The following is a 15,129-nucleotide window of genomic DNA, read 5'->3' as shown; positions in this document are numbered from 1 at the left end:
TATAGAATTAGAATAGTCATTCTATTTCCATGATTCCAACAGTTTTGCTCTAATTCGCAAGTCAAATCGCAATTGCAACATTTGGTTAAAAATAAGTCCTAGATTATTTGGCCATATTGTGCAGCCCTACGTGGCAGTGTGGAATTATCTCAATTGAGCAGTGGTGTAAAGTATTTAAGTAAAAATACTTTCAGGTACTAAAGTTTTTTTTTTTTTTTTGTATCTTTACTATTTTTATTTTTGACAACTTACTTCACTACATTCCTAAAGACAATACTGTACTTTTTACTCCATTTTCCCTGACACCTAAGAGTACTCGTTACATTTTGAATGCTTAGCAGGACAGGAAAATTGTCCAATTTACGCACTTGTCAAGAGAACATCCCTGGTCATCTACTGTCTCTGATCTGGAGGACTCACTAAACACAAATGCTTTGTTTATAAATTATATCTGAGTGTTGGAGTGTGCCCCTGGATATCTGTAAATAAAAAAGAAAATGGTGCCATCTGGTTTGCTTAATATAAGGAATTTGAAATGATTTATACTACATTTTAGTACATTTTATCAAGTACATTTTATCAATTACATTTACTTTTGATACTTAAGTATATTTAAAACCAAATACTTTTAGACTTTTACTCAAGTAGTATTTTACTGGGTGACTTTCACTTTTACTTAATTTACTTACGTTAATAGAAAATTCTTTACTTTTACTCAAGTATGACAATTGGGTACTTTTTCCACCAATGCAATTCAGTGCAGGAAATGCAGAAATTATAAAAGTGCTGAAATTTGTTTTGATTGAACAGTATAAAACAATCAGAATGGAGAAAGACTCATTGAAATCACTTAGAATGTATGTGTTGCCACCCTAGGATCATTCACTACTCATAAAGCAGATGTACAACTTTTACTATTCAAAAACCCCAAAAAATGCCATCATAGAATATTTTGGCCATATCGTCCTGCCCTATTCCCCCCTCATCCCTCTCCTGCATTATTAACTGCCTGTGGGGGTCCTTGTGTTAATTGGCAGGGCAGTTTGACTGTAGTGTAGCTAGGCAAGCAGAGACGTTTCTCCCCGTCTTCACATCACAGCCACCCAGAGATGGGAGAACCTGATTAATACATGAGCCTGGATCTCAGGGAGATAGTGGAGAGGCCGGTGTCGGTGAGGGAGCGGCGAAGCTATTTATAAAACAGCCTGGTCCAGCCTGATTTTCGGACCAAGCTCAGGTTGCTGTCTAACACTACGGACTGTAACCAAAAGAGGGGGGGGGGGAAATCGCCTACCCAATCGGACTCTTGTCTCCCTTTGTGGAAGCACCTTTTTTCAAAGTGAATTTGCCACCTATTGTTCCGTTTTGTACCCGTTTTAATCAAAATCCAATAAATGGATTTGTATCTATACAATCTCTGTGGAGAATGCTGGTGTTTGACCTCATCCAGGCGGATGGGTTTGTAAAGATGATGGCAGGGGGATACTTGCAGATTCACACGTACAGACGGTTCCAGACTAGGCCTGGTTGTTTTCCACGTCGCCTCATGTCCTGCAGGCTGGATGGAGTGTCTCTGAGCTTGTGAATATTCATTGATTTAGCGTCTGTCGATCACCCTCACAGGCTGCTGAGGGGTTGCACTGACAGGTGGTGATGTTTTGATTGGTCCAAAATTAGAAGCGCCGTCTCTTTGGTGAATATGATTCAGCATAGTCACAGAAAATAGATGGCGTGGTTTGTTTTGAAAATGCTGGAGAGGTTAGGCATCATATTTGCTTGACATCTTTTTCCGTGCACAGCTTGGCTTTTCCACATAGTGGTTAGATTTCTAGTCACCATTTATTCCGCCCTTTTGACCACCACTGAGTTATTTCTCCTCAGGCAACGAAGGGGGCCTCTAGTGGGTTCTTAACCCTCACACACTCACAACATCATCACGGAACCCCCGCTCACACTGAATGCCACAGTGGTGCCGGCGGTCGTGTTGAGTTATGTAGCTACCGCTCTCTTGGGTCTCATTGAGCATGTGTGGTAGTCTAGTCTCAGGCAGGGATACAGATTGGTGACCAGAGGGTGTTCATATCTCACTTAGGGTATTTTTATGATGTAGTGATCAATGCCAAAAAAAAAATTCTCTGCAGTAAACCATATTAGGTGTACAAAAATATCACGTTATAATAGATTTAGAAATGATTGTTTTCATCATTTTGTCTAGGGCACTTATGTCAAGGAATATGATATTCTGTTGAGAGGATCCCTTTTAGTAAAATGTGGTATTAGCTACAGCAATATGTTTTTCTTTGTGTCTTACGTGTCAATGTGCATCTGGCTGCTTTGCACACAGAGTGTGGAAAATGATCTCCAGGCAAGCGTCCAGTTGAGGTCTTTCCACTCGATCGTTCCCTTTGACAACATGCGACAGCCAGAACTGGTGTCGCGGTCTTAAGGGTCCCATCTGCAACAGGATAACTGTCAGACAGTTCTGCTACGGCTGAAGTGTCTCTGTAGACGCTTCAGTCACACATTCGATGAAACACGCATGTCCTCTCATGCTTTCTGGTCCCCCGGGACTGGCATTTGTTTACTTTGTTATTATCTGTGACACATAGAAAAGGGCTGTGTCTAAAATCGCAATCTATTCGCTGTGTAGCGCTCTGGGCAAAAGTAGTGCACTAAATAGGGAATATGGTGCCATTTCAGACGCAACCATAATCTTCTCTTCTGATGGCGTGCCACACTTATTCACTGAATTGTCTTTCTCCCTCAGCGCAATCTTTATCACATTTTGTACTCGTTACAACTTTTCCTTGATTTGTCATTAGTGGTGTCAACACATCCGTCCATGTACAGTGAGCGTCATGTTCCTTCCAGGCACGAGCTGTAACTTCAATTTCCCGTCAAAAGTTGCTGCCCTGGCTTGCACTTGTTTGTAAACTGGGGGCTATTTTCTTGGCAAATGTAACGGATAAGTTATTTGAATTCTACAGTATGGTCCTTCTGTGATTTAATAGCATATCTATCTTCTGAAGTTGCAACCGCCAGACCTAAACTTAACTATCCTAGCCTAGGTTTACCTTGCTACCCACTCAAGTCTACCCTAGGTTTCCCCATTGGCTTCTCCTTGACAGACATGCCTTTCCACTCACCCCATTGGTTGTTGTTGCCCATGCAGGTTCATGATTGGCCGAGAGAAGCCAGGTGAGCAGAGCGAGGTGGCCCAGCTGATCCAGCAGACCCTGGAGCAGGAGCGCTGGCAGAAAGAGATGATGGAGCAGCGCTACAGCCAGTACATGGAGGAAGACGAGGAGGTGAGGGGCTCACAATGTCTGTGTCCCAAATGGCAACCTGTTCCCTTTATAGTGCACTACTTCTGGCCAGTTACCATAGGGCCCTGGTCAAACGCGCGCACGCACGCCATGAAAAAGATTAGTTCAGCCCATCCAAAACATCTTCACTCCTTCCATCAGTCAGTAATATGACTAAACACGATGGCGCTAATGAAGCGTTTTGACACTTCCTCCACATCACTATCAGATGTTCCATTGGGCTCCCTTCACAATGGAATAATACAACTGTCATTCTAGAAAGAACACTCCTTGTTCACCTCCCCTTCACTTGATCTAACAGGACTGGATAGGTTTAACCTCTCTGGCGCATGTGGGACGAACTCGTCCCACCTACGTAACAGCCACTGAAATCCAGTGGCGCGATTTTTGAATCGTTAGAAATACTATTACTTCAATTTCTCAAACATATGACTATTTTACAGCTATTTAAAGACAAGAATCTCGTTAATCTAACCCCACTGTCCGATTTCAAAAAGGCTTTACAACGAAAGCAAAACATTAGATTATGTCAGCAGAGTGCCCAGCCAGAAATAATCAGACACCCATTTTTCAAGCTAGCATATCATGTCACATAAACCCAAACCACAGCTAAATGCAGCACTAACCTTTTATGATCTTCATCAGATGACACACCTAGGACATTGTGTTATACAATACATGCATGTCTGTTCAATCAAGTTCATATTTATATCAAAAAACAGCTTTTTACATTAGCATGTGACGTTCAGAAAAAGCATAACCCCCGCAAACTTCCGGGGAATTTACTAACAGTTTGCTAAATTACTCACGATAAACGTTCACAAAAAGCATAACAATTATTTTAAGAATTATAGATACATTACTCCTCTATGCACTCGATATGTCCGATTTTAAAATAGCTTTTCGGATGAAGCACATTTTGCAATAATCTAAGTACATAGCCCGGCATCACAGGGCTAGCTATTTAGATACCCACCCAGGTCAGCCTCCACCAAAATCACATTTCCTATAAGAAAAATGTTCTTACCTTGCTTGTTCTTCGTCAGAATACACTGCCAGGACTTCTACTTCAATAACAAATGTTGGTTTGGTCCCAAATAATCCATCGTTATATCCAAACAGCGACGTTTTGTTCGTGAGTTCTAGACACTATCAGAATGCTTCATCACGGTCTCGAGCATGGCGCATGGCGTGACAAAAAATGTCTAAATATTCCATTACCGTACTTCGAAGCATGTCAACCGCTGTTTAAAACCAATTTTTATGCAATTTATCTCGTAGATAAGTGATAATATTCCGACCGGGAATATGCATTGAGCCTAAACAGCCGAATTAAATTTCTCCTCAGGAGCGAATCGTGCACGCGCCTCATTCAAAGGTCCTCTGAGCCGCCACTTGCCAAAGCCGATAATGTGTTTCAGCCTGAGGCTCCCTCGTCAACCTTCAGTTATTTCCCGGGTTCTGAGAGCCTATCGGAGCCCTGGGAATTGTCACGTTACAGCTAAGATCCTTACTTTTCAATAAACAGATGCAAGACGCACGACTCCTTGTCAGACAGGGTACTTCCTGCTTGAAACCTTGTCAGGTTTTTGCCTGCCATAGGAGTTCTGTTATACTCACAGACACCATTCAAACAGTTTTAGAAAATTCAGAGTGTTTTCTATCCAAACCTGAACAATAATATGCATATTCTAGCTTCTGAGTTGGTGTAGGAGGCAGTTAAAAATGGGCACATATTTTTTCCAAAATTCTCAATACTGCCCCCTATCCCAAACAGGTTAAGCAATATAACGGAACCTAGGTGCACGTAGTGCTTTATACCTGCCCAGTCATCTCAAATCTTTGAAAGGGGCTGAATAAGGACATATACAGTAAGGGGGAAAGCGTTGTGGAATGAAACCCAGCCCAGCAATTTTCTCAGTTCCTTGTCTCCCCTCGGTCTCTTCCATGGAGAGGAAATGCTTGAATAATTGAATCTGTCTCCTTGTTAAATTCAATCGCGTTCAATAGATGTCTGGGCTTGGGTGTGAAAGACGGACGAGTGCGGGCCAGATGCCACGACCCAGGTCTGGTATTCCATCACACTGTGTCTCCCCATCAGAACATGCCCCCTCCAAACAGATCTGAGCCTGCATCAATGGAATTTCCTGCTGAAGATGCGTTACCATACACGTCCTTTCTAATATGTTTTAAAAATGAATAGTTGTTGTTATTTGGCCTTGTTTTTGATAGGACAATGCCATCTAACGATTCCTATGTGACTCCGCCTCATCCCTCAGTCTCTGCACTCTGTTAGTTTCTCCCCGACTCTGGTTGGCTAGGCAAACCGTTCAAACGGTGTAAACATTTTCAGCACGTTTTGGAGAGTTGTCACAACACTGTCTGATGTGTCAGGCGTGTTCAGGGCTTTGATGCTTGGTCCAACTGGGATGGTTCAGACGAGCAGACAGCCCAGGTTGATATGGGATGTGTGTGGCATTCCCTCAGAGAGAGCGAATCGTTGGTGTGACAAGGTTAGGAAAGCTTTGTTGGGGCTTGTCCCAGGCGGCTGTTGTTAAAGGAATATTTGAAATGGCTGTCTGTCTTGTGTGTGTGTGTGTGTTTGCATGAGAGGGGAGGTGTTAGGAGTGAGTAGGAATAGGTATGGTTAACATTTTAAGGCTATTTAGTAATCTTATTGATGCTGCTTATCGATCCGGTACTTTAACGGTATTCTTATCGGTTCTTTTAGTTATTTTTTTTACGGGGGAAAAAACTAAACGAATGAAGAACAGAATTAACATTGCTTTATTTTCTGAAATGTAAAATAAATAAACTATTATTTACAGCAAAAAAACAGCAATGTTTTTGAACAAATCCCTATTATAGATTCTAATGTTGTGATGATGGAAATGTAAAACAAATGAAATAAACAATATTTTCCTGCAAAAGAAAATACAGTGGTATAGAGCAACATGGGTGGGGCATGCAGGTAGGCCACAAAAGGACTAACAGTTCTTAGCAGTTCTTCTGGAGAAAGATCAACATATTTGCCTTCTGGCAGAAGTCGGGACCACTCCTGGCTTATTGTGTTCCCTGCTGTCAAAAATACCATCTCGCTAGGGGTGGAGGAGGCTTGAGCACAGAGGTAGCTTGTAATGTTTGTGAGGAGGGGCAGAGTAGCTCTATTCTCCCACCACCACATCACAGGATCTTCAGCCATGGGGATGGGAGGCAGGACTTTGTAGAGCTCAACATCTAGGTCAACACGCCCGCTGAGGGTGAGGGACGAGGTGTCCTGTTGGATCGTCAACCTCAACTCCCTGTCCTCTTCTGAGAACAGCTCCTCCAAGGCACTCCTTGTTTTGTACAATGTAGGGACTGTCTCCTCCATTTCCTCTCCTTCAGACTCCTCCTCCTGTTGCTGGTGCTCTGTGTCTGTCTGCTCCGGCTCCTCTGACAGCCCTGGTGATGCTCCTGTCACATCGGCCTCAACAGTTGCCTTCCTCAGCCTGTCCCAGGTGGTGTCACTCACCGGCCTCCCTTTAAATCTGGGGTCCATTGCTGTGGCCTCATGCAGGAAGGCTTGAATGTCCTCATCCTGATAGCGCTTGGAGAGGTTCTCCCACACCATCTCTTTGATGGTTGCCACAAACGTATCTTCATGCTTCACAGTGAAGTGCTCTTCCAGTTTTTGGAGGATGGATATGATCTGTCCACAGGTGGCATTCTTTTCACATGACACACAGTGTGGATGTATAGAGGATTCTCATGAGCTGGACAAACTCCTCAGCCTTACGTAAGTCCTCATCCTTCAGACGGTTGAGGTTGTCCTTGGTCATTTCTTTTCGCAGTTGTGGGTCCAAGGCTGCTGCTTGGATCGCTGGATACTGCTCCATAAATCTTTCATTAGATAGAGCGAGTTCCATCTGGTCTTGACATCAAGGATGAGTGAGTGTTGCGGAAGGCCTAAAACAACATGCATTTAATTACCGCCCACTTGAATATTGAATTAAATTGTTAAATGTGGGAATTTCTAAATAATACTTTAATAGATTGAACTGGCTTCTTACCAAGGAGCTGCTGCTTTTCCTTCAAGACTGTTTTGGACATGGAGGATCTCTTGAACCACACGGCCACTGCTCTGATTCTGGCTGCCCATTTATCAATGGAAGTCATTTTGTAGATTTTCTACGCTGCCAGATTCAATGTGTGCGCAAAGCATCCTATTTTTAGGATGTGTAGCCTCTTGATGGCAACTTCCAGATTGTCAGCATTATCAACAGCTACAGTCTTGCTCGGCTCTATCTCAAACTCTTACAGAATGTCTGAGATCTCCTCTGCCACCACTTCGCCAGTTTGCGATTTGTACACTGCCCTGGTGTGGAGGACCTTCTGTTTTTACACTGCCCTGGTGTGGAGGACCTTCTGTTTTTACACTGCCCTGGCTTGTGTAGTGCACTGTAACAGTGAGATAGTGGTCCTGAAAGAGGCTGGTCCACCCATCTCATGTGATGGCCAGCTTTGACACGTCCTTCAGCTCAGTGATCACATTGGCCTTTTCTACACCACACCAGGTAGGAATTAATGTGTCACTGAGGTAACTCCTGGAGGGAGGGTATATTTGGGGTTGAGTGCCTTGCTCATCTCCCTACAGTAAAAAAATTGTTTGTGTTGAATTATCATTGAATTAGTGTTGTTGTGTATTGTGGAGTGATGGGACTAACAACCCTTTTTACACTACTATATCCTAAAAATGAATACAACTATCTATATATATATATATATATATATATATATATATATATATATATAGCTCAAAAAAATAAAGGGAACACTTAAACAAAACAATGTAACTCCAAGTCAATCACACTTCTGTGAAATCAAACTGTCCACTTAGGAAGCAACACTGATTGACAATACATTTCACATGCTGTTGTGCAAATGGAATAGACAACAGGTGGAAATTATAGGCAATTAGCAAGACACCCCCAATAAAGGAGTGGTTCTGCAGGTGGGGACCACAGACCACTTCTTAGTTCCTATGCTTCCTGGCTGATGTTTTGGTCACTTTTGAATGCTGGCGGTGCTTTCACTCTAGTGGTAGCATGAGTCTACAACCCACACAAGTGGCTCAGGTAGTGCAGCTCATCCAGGATGGCACATCAATGCGAGCTGTGGCAAGAAGGTTTGCTGTGTCTGTCAGCGTAGTGTCCAGTGCATGGAAGCTCTACCATTAGACAGGCCAGTACATCAGGAGACGTGGAGGAGGCCGTAGGAGGGCAACAACCCAGCAGCAGGACCGCTACCTCCGCCTTTGTGCAAGGAGGAACAGGAGGAGCACTGCCAGAGCCCTGCAAAATGACCTCCAGCAGGCCACACATGTGCATGTGTCTGCTCAAACAGTCAGAAAAAGACTCCATGAGGGTGGTATGAGGGCCCGACGTCCACAGGTGGGGGTTGTGCTTACAGCCCAACACCGTGCAGGACGTTTGGCATTTGCCAGAGAACACCAAGATTGGCAAATTCGCCACTGGCGCCCTGTGCTCTTCACAGTTGAAAGCAGGTTCACACTGAGCACGTGACAGTCTGGAGACGCCGTGGAGAACGTTCTGCTGCCTGCAACATCCTCCAGCATGACCGGTTTGGCGGTGGGTCAGTCGTGGGGTGGCATTTCTTTGGGGGGCCGCTCAGCCCTCCATGTGCTTGCCAGAGGTAGCCTGACTGCCATTAGGTACCGAGATGAGATCCTCAGACCCCTTGTGAGACCATATGCTGGTGCGGTTGGCTATGGGTTCCTCCTAATGCAAGACAATGCTAGACCTCATGTGGCTGGAGTGTGTCAGCAGTTCCTGCAAGAGGAAGGCATTGATGCTATGGACTGGCCCGCCCGTTCCCCAGACCTGAATCCAATTGAGCACATCTGGGACATCATGTCTCGCTCCATCCACCAACGCCACGTTGCACCACAGACTGTCCAGGAGTTGGCGGATGCTTTAGTCCAGGTCTGGGAGGAGGTCCCTCAGAAGACCATCCGCCACCTCATCAGGAGCATGCCCAGGCGTTGTAGGGAGGTCATACAGGCACGTGGAGGCCACACACACTACTGAGCCTCATTTTGACTTGTTTTAAGGACATTACATCAAAGTTGGATCAGCCTGTAGTGTGGTTTTCCACTTTAATTTTGAGTGTGACTCCAAATCCAGACCTCCATGGGTTGATAAATTGGATTTCCATTGATTATTTTTGTGTGATTTTGTTGTCAGCACATTCAACTATGTAAAGAAAAAAGTATTTAATAAGATTATTTCTTTCATTCAGATCTAGGATGTGTTGTTTAAGTGTTCCCTTTATTTTTTTGAGCAGTATATATATATATACACTGACAGACTGTTACCTAAAGCCCTTGGACTCCAATGTTGCAAAGGGGTGTAGGCCTTTCACTATGAACTTGGTCACGGCTAGGTGGCACTCATTCAGCCTCTCCTCAGTCATCCTCCCACTAGCTGCCAGCATGAAGGGGCTTTGGGCTTGTCTTTGGCTTGGACCAGCTGTCTTTCATAATTTAGCCCCGGGGCCCGTTTAATACCGGGTTTCGGTACCCATCCCTAGGAGTGAGTGTGTTGGCGTTCAGAGTGTGTGTGTGTGTGTGTGTGTGTGTGTGTGTGTGTGTGTGTGTGTGTGTGTGTGTGTGTGTGTGTGTGTGTGTGTGAAGGAAGGGGGAATTTCCTTTTATCTAACAGAGATGTCGGTGTGTTTTGTTATTGACCTCACCAGGTCCATATAGACAGTACAGTAGAGTGGGATTTATTGCACCAATCAACATAACTATTGATTATAGACAAATTTGTATGTAGAATATTTGTCAACAAAGATTCACATCACTGCAGCCACTGAGTCCCCTGACAAGCTTTGCCTTCTGACAGGCTTCCCTGGTAAACACAAAATGGTGGTTGCCCAATTCTAGGGTGTCAATTCTGGCCCACTATCGTTCTACTCCTTGAGGACTTTTTCCCTCTAAGCTCAACTTCACCATCTAGTGGCCATTTGAGGGTAGAGGGAAAACATTGATGAGAAATAGAAATGGAGGCCTATCCTGTGAGGACCCCCAAAAAAACCTTAGTTCCCCTTTGGTAAAACCATGTATTTACTTCACATGGTAGTTACATGGGCAGATTTGATTACTGTGTGACATTGTTGCTTCACAACAAGACAGAAACATGACAGGAATGTCTAAATGCACTCTCTGAATATACTCTGAATCTTCTGAATGTCCTCCAGACAGGTGAGTATGCCACGGATGAGGAGGAGGAGATGAGCCCCATGTTCCCCAACGCCATAGAGGTGTTTGACCTGGCGGAGAATGAGGACATGCTCTCTCCCATGGAGATGGACCCTGAGAAACTGGCCCACAAGTTCAAAGAGGTGAGCAGGGAGGCTTGATGCCAAAGGCAAATGTTCATCTCAAAATTAAGAAAATGTTATATTCAATTCAACTTTTTGTTGAGAGAGCATATCAGATGCGACATTGTGCTGGAGTGAGCCATGGTGTCAATTTTTAACTCTCTCCTCTCTGTCCCTCTATAGCTTCAGATAAAGCATGCAGTCACCCAGGCTGAGATTCAACAGCTGAAGAGAAAGGTTAGACCTGCTCCAAAATCAATTACCCAACAAACATTGGACTTGTTTCACAGATCCACCTTAACCCAGGACTAAAACACACAATCCAGGAGTAAACTAGAAGTATACAGGAATAAACGTTACACTTTCTCCCCTCATCTAGCTGGCGCATGCAGAGCAGGACAAGCTGCGCTGGCGCATGGAGCGTGCCCAGCTGGAACAGAGCGTTCGGGAGAACAAGGAGCGCATGGAGAAGCTGGAGGGCTACTGGATGGAGGCCCAGAGTCTGTGTCAGGCGGTGGATGAACACCTGAAGGAGACACAGGCCCAGTACCAGACCCTGGAGCGCAAATACAGCAAAGCCAAGCGCCTCATCAAGGAATACCAGCAGAAGTAAGGCTGATAAATAAGGAGGATTCTGGGGTTTGTAGGAGGGAGAGTAATGAAGGATTCTGGAGTTTATAGGAGGAAGAGAAGGATGGGGGGATTCTGGGGTTTGTAGGTAGAAGAGAGGGATGGGGTTTCTGGGGGTTTGTAGTAGGAAGAGGATTGGGGTTCTGGGGTTTATAGGAGAAAGAGGAATGGAAGATTCTGGAGTTTGTAGGAGGAAGAGGGGAATGGAGGATTCTGGGATTTGTAGGAGGTAGTGCTGAGCGATTAACTGAAATTGCGGGGGTTTTGTTATTAAATGACCTACGTTGGTTCAATTACTTACATTTTATAGCTAAACGCGCCGTTTCTCTAGAGAGAAATCAAATAATTCACTAGAGAAATCAAGTCAAGAATGATGTGAGACGCTGGGCTGAAGGAATTGTAGTTTTCATTTAAGCAAACGAGTTCACCGCAGAAATGTGGTAATTAACTACAATGACTATAATCAATTGCGCCTGGCTCGGGCAGAGACGGATACACACAGACCGCATGAGAGAGGATGATGGATAGAGACTGCTCGTGAGGTAGCGCTACATGATTTGATAGTTGTAGTATTTGGTAATAAGCAGTCTTGAAAGTATGACTTGCCTACTTTGATGAATGTAGCATTATGACTATAACTACTATTCCCTGAAGGAAGGAAACTAGGTACAACATACTATGGGGAGATGTAGATCCTTCTTCGGGATCAGTGTCCCTTCCACGGGACGGTTGAGCTAACGTAGGCTAATGCAATTAGCATGAGGTTGTAAGTAACAAGAAAATTTCCCTTGGCATAGACCAGTGGTTCTTAACCTGGGTTCGATAGAACCCCAGGGGTTCGGTGAGTCAGTCTCAGGGGTTTGGCGGAGGTCAAGACACACACCCGACTCATATGATTCGTGATGACACGCCCCGCTTGGCCATCATTGGCTGCAGGTGATCACGCAACATCGCTTGGCCTATCTGTGCTGCAGGGAATTTGGCGCGCTCAGTAGTCGAATTGTGACTATCGTGATGGTACGTCGTGTGATTTCTTTCTTAATATTTTAATCCCTTCACACTAACTATGTCGAGCAAAAAAAGAAAGTGGTCGGACGAATATGTACAATATGGATTCACATGTATAACGGAACGTGATGAGAGTCAGCGTCCTAACTGCATGATTTGCAATGCCAAGTTGAGCAATTCTAGTCTAGCACCGGCAAAACTAAGAGAACACTTCCTTAAGCTGCATGGAGATGGACAATACAAGAACACAACGCTCGCTGAATTCAAGGTGAAGAGAGCCATTTTTCCAATTAAGGGTTCGGTGAATGCGCATATGAAACTGGTGGGGGTCAGTACCTCCAACAAGGTTAAGAACCACTGGCATAGACATATCTGATATTGCCAGAAAGCTTAAATTCTTGTTAATCGAACTGCACTGTCCAATTTACAGTAGCTATTACAGTGAAAGAATACCATGCTATTGTTTGAGGAGAGTGCACAATTTTGAACATTATTAATAAACAAATTAGGCACATTTGGGTAGTCTTGATACAAAATTTTGAACAGAAATGCAATGGTTTATTGGATCAGTCTAAAACTTTGCACATACACTGCTGCCATCTAGTGGCCAAAATCTAAATTGCACCTGGGCTGGAATAATACATTGTGGCCTTTCTCTTGCATTTCAAAGATGATGATACAAAAAAATACTAAAGAACGGTTGGTTTTTTTCTTTGTATTATCTTTTACCAGATCTGTGTTATATTCTCCTACATTACTTTCACATTTACACAAACTTCAAAGTGTTTCCCGGAAGCCAGCCCCACCAATGTGTCGGAGGAAATACTGTTCAACCAGTGGTGTAAAGTATTTAAGTCAGTTTCTGGGGGTAACTGTACTTTACTATTTATCTTTTTCACAACTTTCACTTCATTACATTCCTGAAGAAAACAATGTACTTTTACCTCCATACATTTTCCCTGACACCCAAAAGTAGTCGTTACATTTTGAATGCTTAGCAGGACAGGGAAATGGTCCAACTCAAACTTATTTAGAGAACATCCCTACTGCCTATGATCTGGCGGTCTCACTAAACATTGTGCCCCTGGCTATTCGTATTTAAACACAAATAGGAATGGGGTTGCCATAACGCCGGGGAAAAGATATTACATTTCACTCGCAGGAAATGTAGCATGCTAGCTGACATTACCCAGGAGTTTTTAGCATAATCTAGGCTAGCTAGCTTTGACCGCAGCATGGTCCATTTTAGAATAACCAAGCGACTTAAAACTACGTATACTAAACAAGAGCGCTACCCCAGCAACTCCACCGTGGGAATAGCAAGTAATAGCTATCTCGCCTATGCGTGTTAGCCAACCTGGCTAGTACACAATGCAGCGCTCGCTTAGGTAACCAAGTCAAGAAAGTCCACATAACCGAGGTGGGACCGGACCCTTCATCAACAAGTCTGGGAAGAGTGGCAAGCGGTGCTTGACCGAGTCACACAGGCGGTGGGTTATGTGGCAATGCGCCCACGGACTGGTTTGAGTGAGGGCCGCCTGAGCGGGCTGCAAGCGGAGACAAGCTACACATAGATCGTGAGTATCTTTCAGAGAAATGGCTTACACGGAACCCAAACTGGCTGTGCGCGTGCGCCATCGTGCATAAATGTATTTTGTCCCCCTACACCAAACGCGATCAATGACACGCAGGTTATAATATCAAAACAAACTCTGAACCAATTACATTAATTTGGGGACAGGTCGAAAAGCATTAAACATGTATGGCTAGTTAGCATGCACTTGCTAGCTAATTTCTCCTATTTAGCTAGCTTGCTGTTGCTAGCTAATTTGTCCTGGGATATAAACATTGAGTTTTTATTTCACCTGAAAAGCACAAGGTCCTCTACTCCGACAATTAATCCACACATAAAACGGCCAACCGAATCGTTTCTAGTCATCTCTCCTCCTTTCAGGCTTTTTCATCTTTGAACTTATATCAGCATCTAAACTTTCATAGTATTACCACGACGACCGGCAAAACAGTTTCTTTCAATCACCCACGTGGGTATAACCAATGAGATGGCACGTGGGTACCTGCTTCTATAAACCAATGAGGAGATGGGGGAGGCAGGACTTTCAGCACGCGAGCAGTGTGGGTGCAATAATTGATTAACATGGATTTGTAAATGTATTTTGCGACGTGTCCGGTCTGGTCAGCATGTTTGTTTGTTTTAGTAGCGTGAATCATTCCTGTTCATACTGAGCGGAATAATTGAAGGAATGAATCCGACCCACTTATCACCTATGGAAGGCAGGGCTTCCGGCGAGGCATGGGGTTGTAGGAGGTGTTATGGGGTTGTAGGAGGAAGAGGAATGGGGGTTCTGGGCTTTGTAGAGGATTTGGGGATTCTGGGGTTTGTAGAAGGAAGAGAGGAATGGAGGATTCAGGAGTTGGAGGAAGAGGAAGAGAGGATGGGGATGGATGGGCAGGATTCAGCCTAACCACACCACGCTATGTGTCTCAGGGAGATTGAGTATCTGAAGAGGGAGACGGCTCAGCGCAGAGCCCAAGAGGAGACAGAGGCCACTCATAAGGAAGAGGCAGACAACCTCCAGGACAAGGTGTTGTATATTTAGGTTCTACTCTGTGTGGAAATATGTCATGACATTCTCAATAATTTTGTAAGACAATTTGCTGTGGTTAATCTAAACACATAGCATGAAGACGCTACTGAGTTATGATCATTCTGCCTTGGGATTTTGTGTGTAATAAAAGCCCCCTCTCTCTCTCTCTCTCTCTC

The 15,129-nt window shown here is 44.2% G+C and overlaps 1 protein-coding gene across 3 annotated transcripts in view; it reads left to right on the top strand.

Annotated features, from left to right (window-relative positions):
- ppp1r9ba (protein phosphatase 1, regulatory subunit 9Ba) overlaps nt 1–15,129 on the top strand; it is a 61,374-nt gene that overhangs the window by 42,515 nt on the left and 3,730 nt on the right. For all 3 annotated transcript variants that reach the window (XM_029757676.1, XM_029757668.1, XM_029757685.1), the window contains exons 6-10: nt 3,173–3,308; nt 10,587–10,730; nt 10,893–10,946; nt 11,089–11,318; nt 14,854–14,950. In XM_029757676.1, the coding sequence (XP_029613536.1) occupies nt 3,173–3,308; nt 10,587–10,730; nt 10,893–10,946; nt 11,089–11,318; nt 14,854–14,950 (661 nt within the window). The remainder of the gene's footprint in view (nt 1–3,172; nt 3,309–10,586; nt 10,731–10,892; nt 10,947–11,088; nt 11,319–14,853; nt 14,951–15,129) is intronic.

The sequence above is a fragment of the Salmo trutta genome, chromosome 1, assembly GCF_901001165.1.
Source record: "Salmo trutta chromosome 1, fSalTru1.1, whole genome shotgun sequence".
NCBI classification, from domain to species: Eukaryota; Metazoa; Chordata; class Actinopteri; order Salmoniformes; family Salmonidae; genus Salmo; species Salmo trutta.
The sequence above is the reverse complement of the archived record's forward strand: the minus strand, read 5'-3'. Positions and strand labels throughout refer to the sequence as shown.